The 27,895-nt window shown below is 39.9% G+C and overlaps 1 protein-coding gene across 3 annotated transcripts in view; it reads left to right on the plus strand.

Moving 5' to 3' along the window:
- NOL4 (nucleolar protein 4) overlaps positions 1 to 27,895 on the plus strand; it is a 256,570-nt gene that overhangs the window by 221,439 nt on the left and 7,236 nt on the right. For 2 of the 3 annotated variants that reach the window (XM_018555318.1, XM_018555320.1), the window contains 2 exons: positions 11,052 to 11,165; positions 26,942 to 27,122. In XM_018555318.1, coding sequence (XP_018410820.1) covers positions 11,052 to 11,165; positions 26,942 to 27,122 — 295 coding nt within the window. The remainder of the gene's footprint in view (positions 1 to 11,051; positions 11,166 to 26,941; positions 27,123 to 27,895) is intronic. The other variant, XM_018555321.1, reaches the window with a different exon arrangement.

Here is a 27,895-nt window from a genome sequence, read left to right on the forward strand (position 1 = left end):
CTGCAGTCCTAAACTCCAGCTTGCCAGTGCTCATTCTCCAGGGTCTGTTCCTCCAACACACCATTCAGCATAGTTCTGAAGCCGCACTCCACTTCCAAAGGGTAAAATCAACTGTGCTGTTCAGTTCAAGCTCAGACGCTCCATCCAGAATCTTACCTCTGACATGTTTCACCTCCTACTGGGGCTTAATCATTGACATGTGCTTGTGCTAAACAATAAAGTTAATTGGTGTGTCGTTACAGAACTTTGCTGTGTAGTATGTTTACAGTTTTACCTGCCAAAGGATTTGTTATGTTATATGGCCAGTCTTGTGATTTGCACACATTATACACACTACACAACCAGATGGGTGACAGGTGTAGTTCCTGACTAAGTCTAATTCTTGGTTCAACAATGCAGTTTCCTGCGTAACATCTCCACCGACAGACTCCTCATTTGACAGTGAAACAGCATCATTGCTTCTGTCTAGTACGCTGGGAAGTGACCTAGGATGCAGGAAACATGCTTAGGAAGCAGTAATGTTGAACCAAGATGTAGCAAAGTGATCTTACCGGCTATCAAGAGTGTGGGTCACAAAAATAGCAGGTCAAAAAAACAAATCCGTTGGTAGGTAAAACAATAAATATAAATATATTTCATGTATTTTAGTTTGATCAGATTTGCACTTTAAACATATTAAAGTGAATAGAAACAGAGATGCTGAATCCAGTATTATATAAAATATAATTATTTATGCCAGTGCCATAAAAACTAAAAACAGAAAGTCATCACTTTAATGTTGATATTTGGTTGAGGAAGACAACAACCTATACAACATGAATGGAAATTAATGTATTTTTACTGCAGATGCATGCAAGATAGATCTCTTGCCCTGGTGTATAATAAATATACCTCTCAAATAAATCAGCCATTTCCTTCTGGGAGTTTCAGAACTCTGAGCCCCACCACCGCTATAATGGAGCTTTATACATCCTTCCAACTGGAGGAGTCTCCATGGGATTGAACACACCACAGCAACCACCCACCAACCTGTAAAAAGAACAAAGGGTAACAATGAAAGGAGGCTGGACACCAAAATAGTGCAAAACATTTTTGGTGAGAGGCTTTTTATTGGGTTTTAAACATCTTTTAATAAAAGTTTGGTTTGTGGATAAGTGTTCTTCTATAAGAATTTATAGAAGAACACTTATCCATAAACCAAACTTTCAAAGATTATGTAAACTTTAATTAAAATGCTCAGCCTAAGGTTCAAACCTAGGCGTACTGAATATGCACGTTTGCCGCGCCGCACATTTTTACAGCGATTCGCGGTAAAAAAACGTGTCAAGCGCGCGTTTTTTCCCGAGGGCTATCCGGCTGTATCCTAATGGATACGCGCGGCAAATACGCCCCAAAGAAGCTCCTGTACTTCTTTAGGCGTAGGGCGTTTTGCAGCGCCTTCCTACGCGCTGTAAAACGCCCAGGTGGGAACCATGCCCATGGGCAATCATTGGTTTTCACATGTTGAGCGTTTTATAGCGCGTAGGAACGCGCTGTAAAACGCCCAGGTGTGAACCAGGCCTAAGACTCGAGCAAAACTTGAAAATACCAATCTGATATGAATAATGAAAAGAAACACACTGTCCACCCACAAATATGGGGGACAATACTGCCAAAAAAAGGATAGCCATGACGAGGAAAGGGTGGGCAGTTCTGCTTCACTGAACATCCAACTGCTGGCAGACAGATTGAATACTTAAAGTGACACTAAACTCAGGAGTTAAATTTTAAAACTGCATTCAACTACCTTAACTATTAACAAAAAGTTATCTTATTTGTGTATCACTCAGCTGTAGATCCTCAAATCATCTCTGAATTGGTGCTGACACTTTCCTTCCTTCTGGATGGAGGCTACTTTTGTTCCCCATAGTCCCTGTGTGTGTTGTAAAGTAGCGACCGCTCCAAGCTTAAAGCTTAAATGCATTTTTAAGATTTAACTCCTCAGTTTAGCGTTGCTTTAATTCTTGCTGAAAGGACTTATACCAATCACTTTTTGACAGCTGTCAATTCTCCCCAGAAACAGCCTTCCTACAAAACTTCTCTAGTAAAAAATTAGAAAAGTGACCTAAAATAGAGGAAAAGTAAAGCCAGAAACAGCTCACAACTATTTAATAAAACTAGAAAAATAAGGTGCGGGTATCCAAATCCCATGGGGCCATATTTTTTTTTGGCCCCTCAGATCTCGTTATCAATAACAAAGTTTACATTTCTTTACAAGCCTTTAAAAAACTATGTATGAGCCAAATAGCTATGCATCTTTTATTGAAATGGAAAACATGCTTCTGGCCCCAGTATCAAGAAACATTTTCACCAGAGAAAAAGGGATGGCTCCATTTTAATAATGTACTGTATTTGATTGACCATTTTTGCTATTTCTTTTGGCTGTAATTTAAACTGCAGCTGCAACAACTTTTTCTCTATTAGAAAATGGCAGAATTGGATAGAAGGAAAACGATGGACGCGTTGTCAGATTTTCATCACTATCTGTACCCACTATGGGGAAATCCCCACTAACTATTTGTCCTGATGACCATTGTCACTGGGGAATTTTAGGGGAAATCCTAAATGTTACAGTTGTCACTGGAAAAGGTGAGGGGAAATCAACCAATGGGGGCACCTGTCCTTGTGACCAATGTGAAAGGTGGAATTTCTTCTCACATTGAGAACATTTCCATTTAATGGATTGGGGACAGGAAGTAAAGTAATAAAGACCACAGTGAGAACTCCACTGAAGTTCCAACTTTTTCTCACTATGTAGAAATGTAAAAAATAAATAAAATAGAGTTTAATCTACACTGGTGATTTTTTTTTCTTTTTTTATTGATCACTAGCTTGACCTTGTGGTTTATTCTTAAGCTACTAAACACAACATTTTCAGAGTAGTTTATCACACATGATTTTTAGCATTTGAGATATAGAGCAAGGCCTTCTTTGACAACGCAGTGCAAAATCTCTGATGTATAATTACCCAGAGCAGTCAATCGGAGTTTAGCATGCAACATTTTAGTGAAGTAGAAACAACATGACATCTAATTGGTTGTTACTGGTTATTGCTTTGCATTACTTCTTGTCTCATGAAATATAGGTGTAGGTGTTATAAATGATATATATTGTGTACATCATATCCTTTACCCACTATATTCTACTAATAGACAGGAGACCAGTGGTGTGTGATATTTAAAGATGAAGTTTAATCTGGGTATATTTTGCCTTCCCTGGTTTCTTCTTCACCCGTTTATCAACATACTAATTACATTTTTTATGAAATCTTTTCTTTTTTCATAACCTACCTTATTCTAGACTCAGTGACATAATCACGATGTCTCTGTGCTTCTCTGTGCTAGTGTTTCTCAGCTTTTTTTACCCCAGTCATGACACCCTTTAAAAGTTGCAAGACCTTGAGGCACCCCAGTGTAAAATGTAATGGATTTTAAAGAGGGACTCCATGCAAAAACACAAAAAAGTGGGGTTTTCCCCTTCCCATCAGAGCTCTTCTCTTCACATTGGAGTCCCCCTCTTTCACATCGAAGTCCTACCAACACATCAGGAGCTGCAACTCCTCTTCTAAATGGATCCCACCCTTTCGTAGATTAGCATAATTTATTTCCATGGTGTTGCCAGCCAACCATGGAAAGGCATGATGCGGTCGGAACATTTCGAGGCACCCCTGAGGAAGCCAGAAGGCTCCCCTGGGTGCCATGGCAACTTGGCTGAGAAACGCTGATCTATGCAATGCAGGCAGATCGTGGCTGGTAGGAGGGGCCCGCAGGGTTCTGTACATAGCTTCCAGAAAACATTTTAGTACCCTGTCTCATTACTTCTTTCAAGTGCTCTCAGCCCTGAAACAAACAGTGGGCCTGCTCCTGAGAGGAGTTATGCAAATATAAAAATTAGGGTTGCACAGATACCCGAGTAGGAGTACATGTACCGATACTTTTGAGCTCCAAGACTAGACTAGAGAAAAATAAAAACATTAGGAGGCAGCTGTCATTTGTAAGGATCACACGGAGCTCCTGGGATTTGTACATCTCTGTTTTAATGTACGATTTTGTTTTTATAAATATGAATAAAGGGATGCACAGATACCAGTTTTGCGAGTATGAGTACCGGTACTTGCCGAGTACTTACAAATTTTTGTTTATTGTCATGTGACAGTTTTTCTAAAACAATACAGACTAATGATTTCAGGACAGTGGTGGAGCGCCAGAGCCCGGTCCCAGCTGCAACCCTGGTAGTTCTCAGTGGCACTACTCACAGTATCTGCACTGGCACTCGAAAAGTATCTGTGCATCCCTAATAAAAATGCCTTGTTATGTGGGTGTCCTTCTTAATTAAAAGAACTGAAATCCATAAAGGAAATGGGCGGGTAAGGGACAGTCAGTTTGGGAAAGAAAGAGCTAGATGATGCTAAATGTCCTCCAGCCAGCAAATAAGGCAGCCTCTGTCTTACTTGCTACAGCTTATAACGCACAGTGAGAGAAGCTCATAGTGTGCAGCGAAGTCAGAGTAATCAATTTTAGTACAGGAGAGGAGCCTGTACAACTGTGAAAGACTGAAGGGAAGGCTGGATTTTAGCTTTAAATAAATATGAATGTAGACTTGTCAAGGATTGACAGAGACAATACGGGTGACTTCTGTACAAGCAGGCGATAGAGTAAATATACACCAAGCACTGCATCATGGGTACAGGATACCATTATTTTCAAATAACCTCACTTTCACAGCATGTCCTCTCAGGAAAATTATAGCTGAAAGGTTTTAAAATAGGATGAGTGTAGAAATATGTCCTTATGTAAACCTTTTCTGCCTGAGCAGTTACCATGCATTGCGTAGCTTCACGAGCTGCCGTTCTCACTCTACGAGGATTTTTTAAATATTTTTACATTTATTTCTGAAGGGCTTTTCAATTAGCACTCTGAGCAGCCCTGGCTATTGTTCCTAGTGCAACTCTAAATTTAAGAAATCCAATTAAACTGTTTTGTAGGTAATGTCAGCAACCAAAGGTGAACGAGGGCCAGCAGCCCCTGCAAATTGTACATGCCAGCAGCTTTTCAACTAGCTGAAAGTGTTGAGAAGTACATGTTAAACTTCATTGTATCATTCAGAACCGGTTTTGTATGCAAGTGAATACACTGTGTGCAGTGTTTGATGCAGCTTTTCATTCAGCGAAATATTCTTTTTAAAGGAAATCTGCTTTGTAAGGAAAAGTTTTTATAGGAACTCTGCCCTCAAAAAATTGGGGGCTGCCATTGATGACCCTTTGTAAGAATACTACTTGCCAAGCTGTCATGGTGGCTGCAGACTTGTTCTGGGTCAGTTAAACATTATTGAACCTAAAGACTCCAAGGCAAGGAGCATGTTCAGAAGATGATCAGCAATGGCATTCTATATAGCTATCTCAGCACAGGTTTCCTGTCTTATAAGAAATGTGGAAGCTGCCATTGCTGACCCTCACCTGCATATGCCATTTGTCGGTCATGGTGATCCCCTGGCTTTAAAGAAGAACACTGGGTAAAAACTTTTATTAGTCATTGCTGTGGGGCTAGCCCTGCACTGCAAGGGTTAACTGCTCGTTTTGGTTTAGGGAGGGAAATAAAATATTTATACACACCCGATCCCCCATGTCGGCTTGCTCTTAGACCGGTCCTTCCAGTGTCTCTCCCCCTCAGCTGCAGTGGTCTAAGGTCCCTGAGCAATCACATTCTATACACTGTGTGTATACGCATACCATCGTTGCAGCGTAGGAGGAGACAGGCAGGAGGGAGGCAGTCACAGCAGGACAGCTCAGGTGAGTATAACTTTGTTATTTTCATCCCTAGACCAAAACGAGCAGTTAACCCTTGCAGTCCAGAGGTAGCCCTACTGCAAGGGTAAATAAAAAATTTGCCCGGAGTTCTTCTTAAAAAAAATTCAAACGCTGGCCATACACAGTGCAAAGGTTTATCAGAACGTAACCCTATTATCATCCGAGGTGTGTCTGTATATAGAGAACTACTACAAGGAGAACCTACATATTTGTTTATAAAAAAAAACTCATTATGAAAGTATGACTCAACAAAGTAGAAATATAAATATTTAGAAAAATAAAGTCAATACATTTTACAATAATAACTGAAAATGAGCACTATGAATATAAATGATAGATTTAGGGAAAAGCACTAATGAGCATTCACATTCAAATGTCTGTGGCTTGGGCTGCAGAGATTTTCAAATATACTAATTGTAGTGATCATTCAAGGGCAGAGCTCTAATCTTGCATCAAAGTGAATTGGTATAAGCAGCGTCAAGGAGATAAATATTTGAAGGAATATATTACTGGGTATATACTGTACAGCAGTCCTACCTATTTCATGTGTGTAAAGACCATATAACAAAAGCAAATGCTGTGCCTTGGCAATTATATGACATGTGTAGCCAGCAATATACATACTTCATGCTGCAGATAGTACAATTCATCATAGAGAACATTCTTATAGACTGTATCGCTATGCCAACAAGGTGGCCCCTTCACACTATTAATTGTGTTGCCTAGTTACCACTTCTGACTAGGAGAATTTATCATGACATTGGCAGGATAAGAGAAACTTGGGGAGGGGTGCTAGATATAGAGAAGTCTGCAAGGCAAAAGGCACACAAAGGACTGTGTGTGGGGCAGGGGAAACGTATACCTAGTATGGCATAGTAGTGTGCATTAATGAGTAGGAGGAACTAACCTCATGATTGAAAGGATTGCAGAAACAATCTGCTTTGTCCATAGAAACTACAGATGATGTCCATAGGAACTATACATGTTGCCCATAGGAACTACACATGATGTCCATAGGAACTACACATGATGTCCATAGGTACTACATATGAAGCAATAATTCTAAATCAACTACTGGTAGCCTGCTAATTTTTATAAAGATTAAAAAAACTCGCTCTCCTCTCCAAGATGATTCCAACTCAGTATGCCAGGCATATGGTTATCCCCATAGCAAGAGAGCCCTACCTTTCAAAATACCAACCCAGTCTGATGGGTACCATGTGTTTCTGCACCATCAGTCGATCCAAACAATGCAAAACACATTCTGATCCCGGCTTCTGACTGCATCTGCTTCCTAGGTGCAAGCAACTAGCGCGTTTTCACCTGGAACAGTCAAGATTCAAAACATGCCGCTGGTTTTTGTCTAGAAAATAAGTCTTTTTATACCAACCCAGTACTGATGGGCACCATGTTTTTCTGCACCATCAGTGTTTCATATAGCTGGAGTTGGGATCGTGGATTAATGCAGTAAGATACTACCCCTATCCCATGAAGAGGTAAGAGAGGGGGTTAACAGCAGAACAAGTTAAGGCCCCATTCACACTTGCAAATGGGGCTGGATCGTTGAGTGAATTCCTCTTAGAGAATCATGCAATCGGCTGGAGGTGCTGCATGATACAATGACAGCTGCGACACCCAGCTGTTCGCAGGCCAATCGCATGTAATTGCATATGCTGCGATTATCTGTGAGCGATCTCACCTGGATGCATCCAGATGCGGTCGTCAGCAGGTAATTGCAGCAGAAGGAATTCATAAGACTCAGTGATCCAGCCCCATTCGTAATTGTGAATGGGGCCTTAGAGTTAAGACAAAATACTATAAACAAAATTAAATATTAAAACTAAATTCAAGACAGATATTAAAAAACCCACACATTAATTAAAAGCTCTTAGTGCTGCCCATCCCTGTTCCATCTGAGTGTTTTTATACTGAGAATTTCAACATGCCGATACTATCTTAAAACTGACCTGGATTTAAGTTGATATGAGCATCTTCTAATTCCCTGTATAGAAACACTCAGATGGGAGAGCGTGGGGCAACACTAGGAGCCAACTCTGTATGCTGCATCCACATGCTGAGAGGAGGGGAGAGCACAGTGACAGAGGGGTGAACTGCTGTTGCTACTTTAGTGTCAAATCACAGGCGGTGGCAATCAAAAAAATAAAATGGCTCCTATTCATCAATTCGTTACAAAGGGGGTAGAACCTGTCTTTTTTTGCAGAGATTTGACATTTAAAATTGCCATTGAAAAGACATATTCATTGGTAGATGCAGCAGTCCTTATTATTTCATGTATTTAAAGAAACTCTTCATCTAGTAATTATTGCCAAACATTGTGGTGAACAGTTAAGAGGTCATAGACAACTCTTGACCTGTTGGTTAGAGCAGGGGTGTATGATGTACATAATCCTTGCCTTGAGCCTGGACTATCTTCTAGAAGCACCGACCCATTGCTGCAGGTGGCATACATATCAGGGCCCCTTATGCTTTTAGCACTTTTGCTATGGGGATAGCAATCCATCTACCAGGTGTTTGTGTTTTTTAAGGCGGTGGGGATGGAAGTGGGTGCTATGCATATGCTAACAAAAACTGTATGTAAAGAAAAATTGAAAAGATTTTCAGCAAATCAACCTCATTCCCATTTGTATTGTTCAGCATGAAACTAGGAATGTGCCTAGCAGTGGTAATATCAATAGTTCTTTGTCAGACATATATGCTAAATCTCTGAAGAATGACTTTTGAGAACCTGTGGGTGGGGCCCTATCCAGATATAAGGCTCACTATTGATGTTTTTAAGGAATTCACTAATATTGGCATTTAAGGCAATATCCAAGTAGAATGTACTTATTTTTCTTTGAATTTTAGGAGAATGTCTCAAGATACTTTTGTTTTCAAATGCTTTTAAGATTGCCACCTTGACAGTTAGTAAGTTAGTTATACCTGCGCCAAACAGTATGCTATAATAAGGACCTTAGTTGACAGGCTTTTTGCTCTTGTCAAGAGACTTTTGCATACCTATACAACCCAATGGGAATGTAAACCCCGCTTAAACCATGTCAAATACAGGTCACAAGGGGGCCAACCTCAGGTCACATGTACCTGTCATTGAATTTTGATTGACCTCAGAAGCATCTCAAATCTGTTGCACACTTGTGTCACACTGATTTAATTGACACAAGTCTAAAGCCCATCCACACAGGCCCTAATGTTTACAGTACCTTAGCAGTGGAATGATTGTTTATTAAACTGGTCTACCAGTTTTAGGAGCAAAAGGAACACTATCAGCCTTCCTTTCAACTTTTGTCTTGTGAAGGGTTCTGTGTCTGTAACCAAATCTATCCAGTTTATAAATAGTGGTGGAATTAGAGCAATGGATTATAGATATGGTGGTCTGTGGAGCATATATTAATACAAATTACAAGTCAGATGCAGCCTTTTCCAGACTAGAATGACCACACCACAAGGTTAGATTAAGATCTGCATACACCTCTTTATAGACCAGTTTATAAATACTTTATATTGAGGTACGATCTGAAACCACTATAGTATTTCTAATACTATTTACAGAACATTAGAAATGTTAGATTGGATTTAACAACATAATATGTACATGTTTTAGATATGAGAGACACTTAGCTGTGTGCTGTCTTGTACATTTTCAGAGTTACAGGACTTGTGGTTATCCTCTGGCAGTGTATTATTTGACTAGAGTTGACCTGTAATTGTCTGTTGCTAAATATTTCTCGTCCTAATGTTTCAGCAAGGGGATTTTGCAAAGATTACTGAAAGGCCAATATCACCCAACACCTTTTCATATTGACACTCATTATGTCTCCGATACATTTTTCACCCAGTAATTTTCCCCTGGAGTGATACATTTAATATGTGTATATCACTATCCTGTTAATATATTTTATGTAATAGCACATAGCCACACATGACCCTGGAAGAATCAGTCATTGGAGTTTTGAAAATGAGAATAGTGCTAATGTAAATCATTACTAACTGAAACAGTTACTTAATGGGATGATCGCTCTAAATATATTTGGGAGGCCTGAGATAAGTATTGTTCCACTAGAGGCCTTAATGCTCTGCACGTTCTGATTTAATTTGTATTTATTAAAAAATAAGAGGACACTTTCTGGGTGTCCAGAAATAGTATAGTGGTATACTGAAATCTAGTAGTCAATTGACATTCAATAACATTTGGAGGCCTTTCAAAATTAAAATGTTAATTAAAAAATCATGATGAAAAGGCAGTTAGATTCAACCATTTGCCATTGTAGTACATTGGCAGAGTTTTTATGGCACTAGCAAATTATCAGGTTTTGGACCAAGCAGGACCTAAAGAGCATGTGTGAGTGTTTGTGTAGTTGTGCTATGAGCACTAGGTCAGAAAATTCATTGGAACGGGGCTGATAAAACTGTTGAAAATTGTATAACATGAAAATGTATGATAGCAGGGTCACAAGAGATTTACAAATATTTCTCTGTTTATTATAGCATTTTGATCTTGTGATCTCCACAAAACCTGTATGGAGCTCACTCAAATGATAGAGTCAAAGATGTTCTCACTGGGCAAGATCACATGAGAATTTGATGCCAGAGATTTCATTCATTTCACCTTCATCGGAAGATGCTGCAGTCACCGGCTCGGTCAGGATTATAAAGCCCTGTGATTCTCAAAATCATTGACATAAAAATCTCTTGTGTGAACATCCCTAAGTAGATGTGGGATAAATAGGTGTAGTTGCTGCATTTTTGCTCAGCAAAGTCTTCAACAGTATTACTTCAGATAACATATCAATTCAAATGGAGACCTTACCATTTGAAGTAAAGGCCTGTGTTCTTTTCCATGTTTAGAACCAGTCATAGATTGAATTAGTACAGTGTTTTCTTTTCATGATTATTTTCTGCGCAGAGAAGACAACGAACACTGTAACCTAAGGCCAAAGACACTCTATGCCTTAAGAATTCCAATCACTTTCTATAGACTAAACCCAGAATGTCACTGTTTCATATGTCAAGTGAACGACTGTCTTGTTTCTAGTCTTCATTTTTACCATCTGTTTCATTTTTCCCCTTTCAGTTGTTGTTGTGTTTATGTGCACTGTAAAATAACATTTTGGTATCCTTAACACAGTGTACAGTGCTTTTCTGTGAGCGGCTCATTAATCCTTGTTATATATGTTGTGTTCTTTTACAGTCTCGGCCTATACCTTCACACCTCACCTCCGCTGTAGCAGAAAGTATTTTGGCCTCCGCTTGTGAAAGTGAAAGCAGGAATGCCGCAAAGAGGATGAGACTAGACAGACAGCAGGTAACATTCTGCAGATGCTTAACATTGTGCATTCTCCTCTTCTCTATTGTTCCTTCTTTCCCATCTTCCTCTCTTACACCCTTTCATCATTTCCTTCCTTTCCTTGCTTCATTTTCTTGCTTACTTCCTTATTTCTCCTCTTTCCTTCTGTTTCTTCTGTTCTTTCCTTTCTTCCTTCATTCAATTCCTTTTCTTCTTCTCTTCTCCATTTCTTTATTGTCTTCCTTCCTTCTCTCTATTCATTCTCTTTTTCTTCTCTTCCCTTTGTTCCCTTCTTTCTTTCTTTACTTTTCTTTATTCCCTCCCTCCTTTCTGTTCTTATTATCTTTTCTTCCTCTCCTTAATTAAGATAATAATAATAGGAATAATAATGCTATGTTACGCTTCAAGATAGTAAATACCACAGACCTCTGATTTCTTTGGTCCGTAAGCTGCTTTGAAACACATGGTTTACAGCACACAATATATAGTTGTCTTCCTATATAATAATTAATCATATACCGCTATCAGGTCCAATTTGTATATATGATATAGGACATAATTGCTAATCTCTGCAAAACAGAAGCTACATAAACTAAATTGAAATATGCGTTCACAAACAATGATCTCTATCGTATTATTACCCATATGGTTGCACCCTATAAAATATAAGCTAATGTATAACATAATGGAAATAATTCATGTGCAAGTGCCCCCTTGATGTGCAAAGTACATGAGCATGAAATGAGCAATGGTAAGCCAAGTATAATAAATTTTGCAATGGGAATGTAGTAGGGAAACAATCAATGATACATAAATCAACTACCAAAATTAATCAGGATTAATGTGCAATGAAGATGCAGTTAGATAAAAAAAATCTTTGTAAACTTTTCTGCTGCAATGTACTTGAGGATGTCTTTATAGGGCTAGTATGATGACTCACCTTCTCTATCAGCCTCATCCAGAATGTTCAAAGCGTACATCTCGCAAAGCCCAGAATTATAACTCTATAAATGGGACAGTGCAGTGAGTCACCAGACTGAGCTTGCTCTCTAAATAATACAAAATGCAATTAGAATTTCACTTACCAAACAGCAAGGGGCTTAATATTTCCCGCTACTGAATATGTGAAACATTTTCTTTATTAGTGGAATCACTCTCCTTGCTCATGATTATTATAGAAGACAATTTTCAAAAAGACTGAAAGATTTTCAGGCTGGAGAATGCCTGGTTGTTGTATTAGTACTTGAGGAGCAGAAATGAAAGTAGTTTTAGGCACTGTTCCTCAACTGTAATGTACCACCATAAGGTTACATTAAGTGGGATTTACTCTATATTACACCTGTTCTGTAATTACCATTGTAATTGTCCCCACCAAGGGAAACCTGAGAACATGACCTTGTACTTGAGGCCCAGAGATTAAAAAAAAAAAGTTCTAAATATTTAGTAAGGTTCCTGCTTTTTTTTGCCAAATTGTAAAATGACTGGGCTGAGCTACAGGTTCAGGTTGCACATGAGGTCAGACTATTTGTAGTTTGGCAAGCGACCTGGCCACCAGTTTGCCAGCCCACCTGAACCTCTGGCTGTTTTAGTTAGAAGTCTGTCATTTAGCAGTGGTATCACTAGAACATACAAATGCCAGATCCCCAGTATTCCTGGAATGTGAACAACAGCACTGGGGAGCCAAATATGGTCAGAATGCAGTAGCAAAAAGGAGCTCTCATTGGCAATGGGAGTTGCTGGGGAAGCAGCATTGCTGTGTCGGTGGATTATCATAGCGGTGGGTCAACATTATGGGGTTTCACTAATCTCAATTGATATGGATCTATATCACTGGACAATGTGATTGTCATTGGATTTACTTCGGGGGACATTGTTTATTTTTGAAATGATGTATGAGTGAGGGTACTACATACTCTGTACTCAGGTAGAAGAAGCTGAATATTTGGGGGCCCACTTATTCTCAAAAGGGTTTCGAGATCCCGATAGGCCCCCCCCCCCCACGCAGACCCCGAGATTACTGTTGGGGTACAGGATGTGGGGGTGAGGCCCTTGTACTCATCAACATGGAGACTAGGTGCCTTTCAAGGTACCCTCACAATGTTGAGGACATGTGGCCTTGTATGGTTCTGGAGGTGGGGTGCACGCTTTCTGCCCCTTCCATTCCTGGCTACCAAGGCTGCATGTCTCAACAAAGTTATTTTTTTAAATCAGGGAGACCTCACGTTTTGGGGTCTACTTATTGTTTACAAGAAAAGTCCCCCTGTGTAAGCGCTTAGCCACCCATGCCCTTTTTTAACAAAAGCTTGCCCAGATTCATCACCTATAGATTACAATCAGGTTCAGGGCTATGTTTGGTTTGGCAGATTTATGCTGAGGTCAACTTTACTGCGAATCGAACTTTGCATGGTTCACTCATGCTTAACATTACAGCCTGCATTTGTTTGGCTACTGTGTGCAGCACTTTTTCTCTTTTTCACTCTGTCTTGCGTCAGTGGGCAGGGGGAGGAAAAATGTCGTTTTGATGGTCAGGGGGAGGAAAAATACCAGAAATCAGTGTTCTTGGGGAGAATAATTACCTGCTTATTGGTGGTCAGTGGGAGGAAGAAATGCTCAGCAATGATGGTCAATGAGAGGCAAAATACACCACATTTGGCATTGTGGGGGCACTGGCGTTCATTGGGCGTTGAGAGGAGCGGGCGGGCGGGCATTGGTGCTCAGTAGGTGGGAAAGGAGGGACATTTGTGTTCTGTGGGGGGAGAAATTGGGGAACTTGGTACTCTGAGGGGGAAGAGGGGAGCACTGGTGCCCTGTGAGGGAAAAGGGGGATGGGTGGGGGGTGTCAGTGGGAGTCATTGGTGTTCAGTGGATTACTTACCTATTCATGCTCTGCATCTTGTGACATTACTTCCCTCTGTCAGAACTATAGTGCTCATGTCAAGTAGGAGATCATTCTGCCCAACAGAGCAGCAAAGGAGCCAAGGGTGTATAATGAGCATTCCAGTACTGGCTGCGGGGCACAACCTAGATCTGCGGGACACTGGGATTTGGTTGAATTCCTGGGACAGTCCTGCGTATTGCAGGACTTGTGCAAGGTATGGCATTTCCTGCAGGGTGTCACACCAAAATCTCCACTGGTGTTTTCTGTTAGGCATACACCTAATGCAGAGAAACTACAGGAACGTCTTCTTTGTTAAGGGTGGGGATTAATCATCCAAAAGGGATCAGGTTTATGTAAATAATTTTAATAGTATATGTTAAAGTAGAACTGAAATCTACAAGTACAAAGTTACTAGAAGGTAGAGTTTTTTTTAGCAGAATAGACATACAAAGTATTTTCTCTTGCTCCTAGCACTCTTTTAATTGTGTGTACACTGCACAGTACAATGTACACTCACAGCTTATCCCTAGCATCTGTGAGATACTGGGAATGAAGCTTGGTGCCAGGGATGATGTAACTTCTGTGTGCATTGTTAGGAGTTACATTATTAGATGTCACCTAGTGGGCAAAGAGGAGCTCTGTGGGACCTGGCAGAATCGGATGAGAAAATGGCACACATGAGCGGTGGAGCAGCAAAATTGAGCCTGGACTTTGCCATACTGGAGGATGGCACACTAGTAGGGAAGTGTGCCATAATGTGTAAGTATGCTGCGCACATTATGACGAGCCACCCCCCATGCAGCTTACTTATGTTCCACTTAAATATTTCAAAGTCCAGCTGGAACCTTATTTTAACCCTTTCACTGTCAGAGGTATTATTTTATTATTTCTTTCATTTCTGCACAGATTTGAAGATTACCTAAACCCCTCCCCAACATTATATATTTTCTGAAAGCAGAGACCCTGTAGAACAAAATGGCAGCAGTTTTTTTATGTCACATAATGTTAGTGCATCTGTTTATGAAAACCATATTTTTAGTTTTAAAAGAAAATCAAACATTTTTCAATTGTCACTGAACAGAGGGTGAGGCAGATCTCCCCATAGGAACTCCTGTTCTGATGACAGCTGGTGAAACTATTCCCTACTCAATCTAAAACCTAAAAGAGGTTTGGCTTTACATACATTTTGCTGAGCTGGAACGTGTATAGAGCCAGTTCTGGGGACAGTGGCCTCGGAAATATTAAAGCCATTAGATTAGCACGACAGTCATATTATTAGCATTGTAAAAATGAGGGGTCAGCTATATTTTCTGTCATATTTCTCTCAGGATGAGTTTTTCTTCATTGCTCTTTCTCATAATGCATATACATGAGTCTGCCAGCTCACGAAAAACAATCAAAGTTTGGTAAAAGAGAGTGCAATTGCACTGAGCCACTGTGAGCTCATTCTAGTGGCTAATCTATAAATCTCTATATCTAATACATGAAAATAATGTGAAAGTCATGTGAAAAAGTATTAATTAAAGCTGAGCATTACTTTCAGTCTTGCACAGTTGTACAGGTTCCTCTCTTCTACTGAAATGGTTTAGTTTGATTTCACTGAACACCGTGAGTTTCCCTCAATGTGCATTAGAAGCTGGAGGACATCCAGCATCATCTAGCCTTTTCCTCTCCGGCCTGTCCATCCCTGACCCACTCCTTTCATTCATTGGATTTCAGTTTCTTTTAATCATGGAGGCTCAGCATCATATGTGAGTATTATCTAGGGCAGTGTGCAGGAAAATGCAACCTGCCTAGGAATGCCCACTCCTCTACACCATCTAAGCATTTTGATATTTGCATAACTTAATTTGAAATCCAGCCCTCTGCTTTCATCAGAGCTGATGACCCGTGAGAGGGGTACTATGGCAGGGTGCTGAGATTTATCTATTAATTTATTTATTTCAGGTATTTATATGGTGCCAAGAATAAACACAGTGCTTTACATACTGCACATTTACATCAGTCCCTGCCTTCAAGGAGCTGGTGATTTCAGGAAGCTATGTACACCATCTTGCCAAGCCCTCCTGCCAGCCATTATCTGCCTGCATTACCCCTTTTAGGCTCTTACAAGCAGGACCCTCCTAACCCTCTTGTCCTCATTTATATTTTAACTGTATTGGCTCCCTATATATTGTAAGGTGCTGCACAGACGGTTGTGCAGACTGTACAAACCATGTATAATAATAATAATAATAATAATAAGTGCATGGGGGAGCACAGAGACCCAGTCATGATGTTACTGGGTCTAAAATATGGTATGTAATGAAAATGGAAAGGTTTTATTTATAAATGTCTTTAAAATGTTGATGTGGGTGGTGGGGGGATTATGGGGTGGGGGACAACAAAGGCAAAATATAAGCAGATTAAACTTTAGCTTCAAAATTAATGTATAGCCAAAAACCCCATCAGTTTATGTTTTGCTGCCTGCGCCCTGTTGGAGATATTCTCGAAAATGTGAGAAGAGGCGACAGGAAATCTCTACAAAGCGAAGGTAGTAACCCTCTTAGACAGTTGTCACCAGAGCAAATGTCATCACTGGAAGTTTTACCCTAACCTGGTGACAACCGTAAAATGGTGGATTTCCCATCACTTTCTGTCTCAGTATTAAATGGAGAGGATGCATGTACCCTGTGAAAAACGTAGACAAAAATTAAAACTTTACAGGGGTCCCCTACCCTATCCAAAACTAAAAACAAATGAATAAATATGACAACAGTCAATAAATACATATAAAAAAATGTTTTATGTAATATTTTATGATATATTTTTATTGTAAGACTACAAAAATGGTATTGCTCTAGGCCTTCCGGTTAACTGAAACAGCTGCAGCTGCCATAGCCAATATAAAGATTTGCTCCTTCCCTAGAACACAGCAGATGCAAAGACGTAGGTTACACAGCCGTATGTGTCAGAGCTTCAATTAGGCCCATGATTAAGCCTTGTAGGAGTGTGAAACACGTCAGGGGAGTAGCTGAGTCTGGTGGAAGATAGAAGCAGCCTGGAACAATAAAGTTTTATTGAAACTCTGACTCATACAGTTGTGGGGCTTGCATTTCTGCATTTCACAAGAGACCACTTTAAGGTAAACCCTCCACTAATATCTTATGACGTTGCTGAAAATATATTTTGCTTTCCCTTTATAGAATTTATTTCTCAGTAATATGCCTGATATTTGGGTAAGAATCAGCCGACATTTCACACTGTTTAAAATAATTGTTTTGGTAGGTTCTGTGGCTGTAGTAAAGTGTTTATTTTACACAGTGTGAAAAAAAAAAATTGTCCTCTTTTCACCTGTTTTCTGCAATAGTTGTGGTGTTTCTTTGTAAAATAAATGTGTCCCTACAAAAGTTCTATTCTGGATTTGTTATAGCCACAGATGTCCCTATATTTTTCCAGCCTGAGGCCGGAGTGGGAAGTGCTGGTGGTGCGCGTTTCGGGGGAAGGGGGTGGTAGTGATGGGGAGTGCTGGTGGTGCAGAAGGGGGCAGTTGATGTATGGTACCTCTGGTTCAGGCTCTGTCCAGCATCCCGCTCAGCTCACTGACATCACTGGTTGGCAGGAGCTAAACGGGACACAAGCCAGAGCATCACGCTTAACTTCTAGCAACCAGCTACGTCAGCTACGTCAGTGAGCTTGGCAGGATGCCAGACACAGAGTCACAGGTTGCTAAGAGCTCTTGGCATCCTGGGACACTTTGACCGAACAGGGTGCGGCAGGAGACCCAATGAGATGATTTATTATAGGGACGGCCCTGGGTATAGCTGACACGGGCAATGCTTCTTTACTGGACAACAACGCTTCTTTAACATTCAAGACACAGAATTATGTCTGGACTAATAGTAAAGTACTGAGACTGTCCAGTATATTGCTAAGGTAACTGTTTGATTGGTCTCTAAATTTCCATCTTTAACAATCCCATCCAGTGCACAGCCATCGTTCCAGTCTTCTGTCTCAATGGGCCACAAATGGCTGTCCAGCAAGGTTTTCCGAATTTTACATAACAACCAAATCAGTTTGTAAAGTATTTAGATAGATACAGTATAAATGCATAACAGGGAGTACCTAACTTTAAAAAGCAGATTTTTATACTAATCAAATTAAGCTTTTTTGTAGCATTTAATTTTTACAACGCTATGTTTGGCTCACAATTATGATTGCTTTTCATAAACCAGAGATATTTATAAAAGAGAGAAACACTAAAGTAATTTTTTTGCATGAGTACACTGTTTGCACATCATCTTTTGTAGTGTCACAGCTTGGAAGTAAAAAAAATCGTGTTTTTTTGGTAGTGGCGGCATCATGTTGTGGGATGGTTTTTATTAGCAGGGACTGGGAAAATAGTAAGAATTGAGGGCAAGGATAGATGCAGCCAAATACATTGCAATTCCCGTTGAAAAACCTTTAGGTCTGCAAGAGGCCAAAGACTGAGATGGAAATTCACATATCTGTGGGATAATGGACCTTATGGGATGGGGACCCTAAATGCACAGTTAAAGCTTAACTGCAGTGGTTTAATACCAAGAACCTGAATGGCCAGCCAAAGCTTAGACCACGTTCTAGTTGAGAACTCAAAAAGTCTTGAGAATTGCTGTTCACCAATGGTTCCTATTCAGTTGAAGCTAAACCACTTTTGCCAGAAGAATGGACAAAAAGTGCAAGATCAGAAGTAAAAAGCTGGCATATACTTATACATATACTTCCAAAAGAGTTGTAGCCTTAACTGCAGAGAAAAGCAATTCTAGAAAGGACTGAGATCAGTGCGTTCCGGTCCGATTCTGGCTGGAACGCACTGCATCAAATTGCGGGCAGCTCACTTTTTTTGTGGGGCAGGAGGGGTTGTGGCGGGCCATTGAAGTGAATGTTGTGCCTGCGGTGCGATCAAAATGTTGCAAGCACTGCGGCCGGAGGGTGTGGCTACGGTGCCACTCACTTCAATGGCCCGCCACGCCCAATCCAGCCCCACGAGATAGTGAGCCGGCCACAATGCGATGCAGTACTTTCCGGCCAGAATCGGACCGGAACGCACTGCATCTGGTGTGAACGTACCCTGACTGAACAACTGTTAGAAACTGCTTGTTTGTTTAAGTAACCTTTGTATTCTAAGGACTGTGAATACAAACACAGTGGGTGAATTTATCAAAACTGGAGGAGACAGATTCTGGAGCAGTTGCCCTTTGGTAAGCAATCAGCGTCTCCTTTCAGCTTGTTCAGTGAAGCTGTGAAAATGAAATATATGAAAGATAGAAGCTGATTGGTTGCCATGAGCTTCAGCTTTGATGAATTCCCCTCAATGTACTCTAGTGCAAGGCTCAAAATTTCCACTCGCCTGCTCACATTTGGCGAGTGGAAATGCAATGCAGGCGAGTGGAAATTCAGTCAGGCTTGAGTCAGTACCTCACTAGTGGGAGCAGCTGCTCCTGCTGGGCTCTCTCTTCTCTAGGCGCAGCTCTTCACTGAGCTCCGGGTCGAAAACGGAGTGATTAGTAATGTCTGCAGACCTTAATAAATTTTTATTTATTACATTTTTTTAATTACATTTTTTTTCACCTAACTTTATTGCTATCACACAGAAGAAAACAATCCCCTGTGTGATAGCAATTGGAGGTGATAGGTTCTCTTCATTGACCCTGTCGCCTCCAATACAGGAGTTCTAGCACAGCACTGTGCTGGCACTCCTGTGACAGGTGAGATAGGAAAAACACAGCTCTCTCCTCTCACTGTCTACAGTCTGCACGGAGCGGCAGGGTTACTTATAACCCTGCCGCTCTGATCACTGCAGTGAGAGACTCGGGACTCGGCGGCGGAGGACGGAACCAAAGGAGAGAGGTAAGTGCAGGAGGAAGGGGAGGACGGACCGGCTGCACACTGTTTACATGTGATTTCGGCAACATCGCCGAGTTCACATGTAAACGAAAAATCGGCTGCCTCACTCTACATTTAGTCCTGCTTGAACAAAGCAGGACTGAATGTAGAGAGGACAACTTCCCCACAAGGACACCGCTGCCGCCCCGATGGCCTTGTGGGGAATCCAGGCCTGGTTAGGTGGGCAACTGGTGGCGAGTAACTCCTAAGGGCTGGCTAGTAGCTCAGGACTTGACATTTTGACCCCTGCTCTAGTGCATGAAAAACAAAGCAAATGATAAATAATAGCACTGCCCATAACCAGCCAAGTATTTCTGTTTTCTAACTTATACTAGAAAAGTGAGAGCTGAATCTAGTTGCCATGGGCAGTGCAGATACTTTTCTCTGATGTATTTTTTGTTAACATTGGCGGAACACAAAATAACACTTGTGTGATATGGCAATTGACTTGTTAGGATAAGCCAATACTGGGCATACAACTGAATAAGATTGTATATATGATATTTTATTAGACATTTGATCCACACTTGTTATTGTCTTATTGCTAGCAGTTCTCACCTAAATATAGGATTACTTTGCAGATCTTGTTGTACTCTACATGAAAAAGTTTAACCAAAAGGAAAAAAGGCTAGAAGTGGTAAATCGAACACCTTATCATTAAGAATTGCAAGAAGTATTGCTTTTAGGGCTTAAGGACTCTAGAGGCAGATGAAGGCAGCTATTAGGTCTCTGACAAAGCAATTATGGACTAGACACATATGCTGCAAGCTGACCTGACATTTGCCTCTGGATAGTTGTCATAGCAGCAGCCTGTACTGAGTTTGATGCAAGTGTTTACAGGAGACTCCAGATGAACAAACCAAATGAATGCATTGTAGAATAACAACGAGCATGCATACTGTACAAATTTCTGTCCTCATTTTTTTAATCTAGCACATTTCAGATGAATTTTTCAAGAACAATTTGTATTATGTTAATAATTTACCACTGGTCAGTTTGGAGCACTATTCTTTGATGATGGCTACATAGTAACAAGGGAATGCTGCCAGGGAACAATATTTAAACAGGATTGTGTTAACAAACCACACGGTTCAACTTTTGGACCCATGTGAACAGAACTAGGAGAGGAATCAATTACACTAAAAAGAAAATGAAAAGTAACTGTAAATCAATCACATATTTCATATATTTGGGATTAACAGGTTAGGTGGTGAATCTATTTTTCATGCTTTGAAATGAAATCACCTCGTCCAAGAACAGGGTTAGGCAACTGTTGGTTACCAGATGCTTAGGAGGTACATGTTTGAGCAGTGTTTACCAGTTGCTACACTGACAGGGCATGCTGGAGAATTAAGGTTTATGTTTATGTAAAAGAACTTTGATTTAGTTGTGCTGTGTCTGTCCCATTGAGGAGCATTGTCTTAATTTTTTGTCCCAGAGACATTACACAAAGTTCCCAGTGAGGAGAATTTCCTTCTAGACAATTGTCACCCAAACACACGTTCCCTTTGGAAGATTCAACCTCACCTCCCAATGAGAACTTTGGGATTTCCCTTCACCTTCTGTCTCCCTGACAATGGTCACCAGGACCAATAGAAAAGGTGAGTCTACCCAGCAGAGACACACAGCAATACAAATGCTGGCAAGGGTTCTAATCCTTTCCTACTCTATCCAAAATATTTGGTTATACATACATTTTACATTATTTTCAGAACATGTGCCCTAAGAGAAATACAGAGGCTTTCATCGATGACCTTTTTATGAAAATGCTAGCAGCCTGGCTGTGTCTGCCTTCAATATTGCATAAAAGTCAAACACCCATAACAAGCATGCAGCAGATGAGTGTCAGAAAAATTCAGAAACCCATTATCTACATGCTTCAAGTTAGTGACTCACAAATCACTAGAATACCAGCCAGACAACTGGCTATTTCAAAAGGAGATTTGCAATGTCATATTCTTGTCATGACAGGTTTCCTTTAAAAGTGAAGCAAAAATCAACCCTTTTTGTGGCTTTAATTCTACTTTGAGTCACAGGAATACATTTACTAATGCACTTCTGTGATACATAGTCAGCACATAGGTGTCTGCTGCCTGCTATCTGTTGACAGTTGCAGCAGGGAAGGATCTTGACAATATTGTCAGGATCCACCCTGGCTGCCTAATTGACAGCTGGCTGTGCCTCTCTAGAGCCAGAGCCAGCTGTGCCCACCCCCTCCCCTGTCTGTCCTACCAATGAAAGGGGGCGGATGCCTGCGTGGAGCAGTGACTGACAGTGAATGCTCTCTACAGGGAGAAGAGACTGTGAGCTGAAAGATCAGCAGTTACATGATCGCTCAGCTCTTGGTATAGAGCCGCCATGTGACAAATGCAGTGTCCCAGTCCAGCTCTAATCAGTGTGGAAAGTATATTTTACTCTCCTACAATTCTACTTTAGTAGCTTCAGGTTCACATGTTGCCACGCTTCATTAAAAAATGTTATAGGACATTAGTAGTCCATTTTATTTTTAACAATTAACATAAATTTAAGTTTAACTAGAGGAGCAGAGAAAATGTATTTGGGTGGAATTTGGTATGTTCTGATTATGTAATTCCTTATCCCACTGGTCTGGTACTGTTTGTCCACAAATGTATAGAAAAATATATTTTCTTCGGCAGGTTTTTTTTTTCTTAGCGATGAAATCCTTATATAAAAATGTCCCATTCATACACATAGAGCATTCAAATGAGAAAAAGGCATTTACAAGCCTAGTAAAAGTGTTTTTTGTTTTAATAGCCTAACATTTAGGATTTGTTAAGTGTTGCTGGAGACTACTTAGCAGTGTCAAAGATGTGGAAGCCAAGATACTTAAATATTAGGATACTTGGTGATGTCACAATATGTCCCCTAGAGCAGCAAAATGACGACAAATGAACCACAATAGAGCATGAAATAAAAACACAATATAAAAAGTACTTTATGGCTTTATAATAATTATTATTACTATTATTACTTTAGCAATAAAGTTGGAATTACATCATAAAATGTACTTTTACAATGCATAATCCTGTTATTAGATATGTAGATTTGTTGCATTGCCATTTAGTGGACGTCAACAACTAGCTTAGTTAAGCACGTCATAAATGTTTATTTCTTTATTTGTTACTCAATAAAAAACATATAAATATTTCCTGTTAGAAGTTTTTTTAATAGATCATGCTTTATAAAGTCAGATTATTGATTCATATTTTAACTGTTATAAATAGTAACAACAGGTCATACATTATTCATTTAGAGCAGCATATACATTTGCAAAATCAAGTAGCATAATCAAGCTGGAAAGTTAGCATACTGCAAACATTGTTTTATATATACAGTTATTAAGCATTATTTAAATGCTACTAACTAGTAACTAGCTGCTTTCTTTTCTTTATGAATGTGCATACAAAAAATTAGGGATGCACAGATACTTTTCGAGTACCAGTGCAGATACTTGGCATTTTCATGAGAACTACCAGAGTTGCAGCGGTTGCAGCTGGGACCTTGCTCTGGTGCTCCACCACTGTCCTGAAATCATTAGTCTGTATTGTTTTAGAAAAACTGTCACATGACAATAAACAAAAATGTATCAGTACTCGTACTTGTAAGTACTCGACAAGTACCAGTACTCGTACTAGCAAAACTGGTATCTGTACATCCCTTTATTTATATTTATAAAAACAAAATCGTACATTAAAACAGAGATGTACAAATCCCAGGAGCTCCGTGTGCTCCTTACAAATGACAGCTGCCTCCTAATTGTTGATTTTTTCTCTAGTGTAGTCTTGGAGCTCAAAAGTATCGGTACATGTACTCGTACTTGTACCGAGTACTGTACTTGGTATCTGTGCAACTCTACAAAAAATGTATTTACATCCTGTTAATGCTCCTCATGTGATTATACTACATTATAATCATCACCCATCATATTACTTTCCTGCTAACACACATACAATCTGTTTTTAATAGAAATACAAGTCTATACATATATCTAAAATGCAATGAAAGCACTCACTCCCAGTCCAACCAAAATGTTAAAACTTTCCCTATTGCTCTTCCACAGCATACAGAGAAATTATTTTTTGTTTCTTTTTTATTTCTACAGCTTGCAACGTCTGGTTTATTTATGGGGGGAATGTCAACTGTGAGATAAATGTATCACAGTTTACCAGAATACAAGGATTTCATGTTGATTTTCTCACTTACACTGCTGGATCTTTTTAAATGTGCTAAAATGAAATAATGATGATGCTAATAATAATAATAGAAATATTATTAATAAAATAATAATAATATTATTGCCAGTTTAAGCATTTTACCTTTTTATTTTTTACCTTTTATTATGTATCCTATTTTGTGCTCATGGAAGCAATGCTTTGCTGCAACAAACTGCCATCACAATAGTGAGTCTATTGTGCCTTGCACATATGGCAAACAATGTCTTCAGCTGCTAATCATTTTCTTTTACCCTTTTTAAATTGACAACGACCACTCGGTGCTGGAGCCAGCTCCTCCTGCCTCCTCATCCAATGTTCTTCTATATAATTGACCTTGTCTATAGAAAATTCCAGAACTTCACTAATAAATGTAGGTCCTTTCTCTAATGGAAGGCAAGGGCTGATGCGGAGCATACAGTATAAATCTTTTATCCAGGACTATGTGTAGCACTTAACCTTGATCTGTAAAAGGGACAAATACATGGAGTTAAAGCAGAGTCTATCCTATTGTAATAAAAAGAAAATCTCCAGGGGACAGAAAAATAAACGGTACTTTAATAATTATTTCGTGCAGGAAAGATGTTGGCATTGGATAATGGTGATTCTTTTGCCAAGTTCCAATTATCCCTCTTACTCACCTGAATACTGAATGCAGGCCGCATGGAATCAGGAAAAAAATCAGTTTCCTAATATTATGAATCGTGTCATTGTATGCAAACACCTTAGTCACAAAAGGCCTCATTTATTAAAGAAAAGCAATCATTGTGCCAATAGAAATAAATCAGGTTTTTTTTTTAATTAATGAAGTGTCAATCTAATTGGCTGCTTTGAATGATATGAACAGTTCTTCTTTCAGACATTTGTTAGATAATCTTAGGGCTCATTCACACATGTGTGCACATCCGACGGCATGCATGCCCATGCAGAGACCTGCTCTCGGGAGGGCCAGGTGCTGCATGTAATTGTGTGCAGCTGCCTGCATAACCCCATGGAAAGACATGCCTGCACGCAACTACACGCTGACCTGAACCTGAACATACGTGCAGGTCTAGGTACCCACACTTGGACACAGAGAGTGAATGCCGCACACATGTGCTCGCCCATTGGAATTAACCCTTATAGGTTGGGTAAAATTTTGTAACACTAAATAAAAAGAAAAATGTAGGTGTTGGCCACAGAAATCTAATTGTCTAACTTCCATATAAAACTGAGTATTGGAAACTGACAGTCATGTCAACTCTCACCCTGGATGATGTATAAATGTCTGTTGGCTCTCAACAGAGGCCTGACCCAGCCATCTTCTTTACATAGTTACAATGTGTACTAATATGTTCATATGTGTAAAATGTGTAAAAGGCAGGAAATGTGTATTTTGCTGTTTAGGTTACTGTTTCTAAACATTTACATATAGACATTACATGGCACTACTATTTTTAACTACTATAACACTGGATATCATTCTCTGTTTTTGTTCTTTGTATATAAATAAGACATAGTACTCCTTCATGTGTTCTGTATGTTGTGTATAGTTTTCAGTATCAGTTCTCATTTTGTATGCTGATCAGTAAAACTTCTCTTGTATCCTGGAAATGTTTTTTGGCATCTTTTTCTATTTGCTCTCACTGCACTGCACAACTTTCTACATCCGCTTGTTATGGTGCAAGTGAAGTCATGCCCTTTAAGCGATTTAACCACACCCAGGTATTGCATGTTCTCATCCTTATCACTCTATAAATCCTTCCCCTAGGTTGACACCTCTGAACTGATCGGTTTCATCGTCTTTGGTTTTCCTGAAGCCCCAGTTTTCCTCATATCTGGCTAGAGCTGCAGCTAACGATTATTTTCAAAATCGATTAGTTAGCCGATTATTAAGTTCGATTAATCGGTTAATCGGATAAACAATAAAATACATTTTAAAAAATGGCTCCAGTGATGGACTACTAGTTTGTATTGAGATTGTAGTCCATCACAGGAGCAAGCTTGGAGCGGTGGAAGTAAAAAAATAGTGTGGTGTGCAATATAGTGAAAAGGAAAGTGTAAAATTATACAGCAATGAATGCAGAATGGCATGGCCCTTACAGACCACAAACACTCAATATTTCCCTTATTTGTAGTTGATTGTTAATTACATTGGTATGTAAACACCCTGACAGCTTGAGTGTCTGGAATCAGAGGTTGCCTAAAGCTTGAACATTGCTGCCTTGTCTGGTGAATTTCAAATATTAATGCACTTTCCCCACCGTTCATGTCACACTAGTGATCCTGGCGCTGGTGAGAACTGGAAATGCTCCCCCGCTTCCATGTGTTGCTCCCTTCCTGGCTGGATAAGCGAGGCGTTGTTCCCCTGCTGGCAACTTAAATTCTGCAGTGCTTCCATCAGCAACGGAGGGCTGCCTCACTTATCTGACCAGGGAGGAAGCAACAGATGGACGCAGGTAATTATTTTTGCAGTTTTTGACAATCCTGTCACTGACAAGGACTCACAGATCGCTAGTGTGACACGCCTCAAACGACTCACTTGATACAACGCACTAGCTATGGGCAGGGCTGCCATCTGGTCAGTATTTTATCTGTGTGGCTGCTAAAAATTGGACTTTTTACCAGTGTTAGTAATAGGGCCAATGTTTTTCCGCTGAACAAGCAGTGGTTCTAGCTGAGGGCACTTTATATATTCATAAAAATGAAATAATAAATATGAAATTATTAAATGTTTATATCGGAACTTAAATTTGAACTTACTTTCCAGTGACATGTATGTTCACAAATTGTCTTTGCAGGATGAACCAGCACTACCCGACAAACCATATAAACAAGAGAATGCACAGGTCACTTATTCCACGTCCGCTGTATCCAGCACGCAAGAGGTGTTATACATCAATGGGAATGGGACTTACAGTTACCATAGTTACCGGGGGCTAGGGGGAGGCCTACTAAATCTCTCGGATACTTCGAACAGTGGTGAGTTGCATTGGATTTTACCTTTTAGCGTTGTGTTATTTGTTCTTAAAGGTTCACAAAATGGCACCACCTGTAAGTATTTATTGTTGTTTTTCTCACATGACAAAATGTAATCCAAAATTATTTTTTTATTTTAATGCAACGTAGGAAAAACAAAAAAGAATAACATTTTAAAGCCTTTAAAAGTTTAGTAGTTTATGTAAAAAAAACACACAAAAAAACAGAAAATAAATATTTCTAGTGCCTTAAATACACTAAGCTGAGCCACCCGAGTACCCCCACAGGTGCTTAGCTCTTCCAATGGCAGCAGCCTCCTACAGTGTTTACCTTTTGTCCGGTAGGACAAGTACAGCCCGTTCAGATCTATGGGATGTAAACATTCTGTCTGGAATTATCTTAACTAATCTCATAGCCCCATAGTGCCAGCAACTATGCAACAGTCCTTTTGCATTTTAAAGAAGGGTTTCAGATCAACAGCAAACAGTTCAGTTTGGTAATTTATTTATTTATTTACTACAGGTATTTACATAGCGCCAACAATTTACATAGTACTTTACATCAGTCCCTGCCCTCAAGGAGCTTACAATCCTTGGTCCCTCTCTCACATACTTACAGGATCAATTTAGACAGGATCCAATTAACCTACCAGCATGTCTTTGGAGTGTGGGAGGAAACTGGAGTACCCGGAGGAATCCCACGCAAGCACAAGGAGAACAATCAACTTCCTTGCAGATAATGTCCTGACCAGGATACGAACCAGGGGCCCCCAGTGC

Source organism: Nanorana parkeri, unplaced genomic scaffold, assembly GCF_000935625.1.
Source record: "Nanorana parkeri isolate BGI_ZX_2015 unplaced genomic scaffold, ASM93562v1 scaffold191, whole genome shotgun sequence".
Lineage (NCBI taxonomy): Eukaryota > Metazoa > Chordata > Amphibia > Anura > Dicroglossidae > Nanorana > Nanorana parkeri.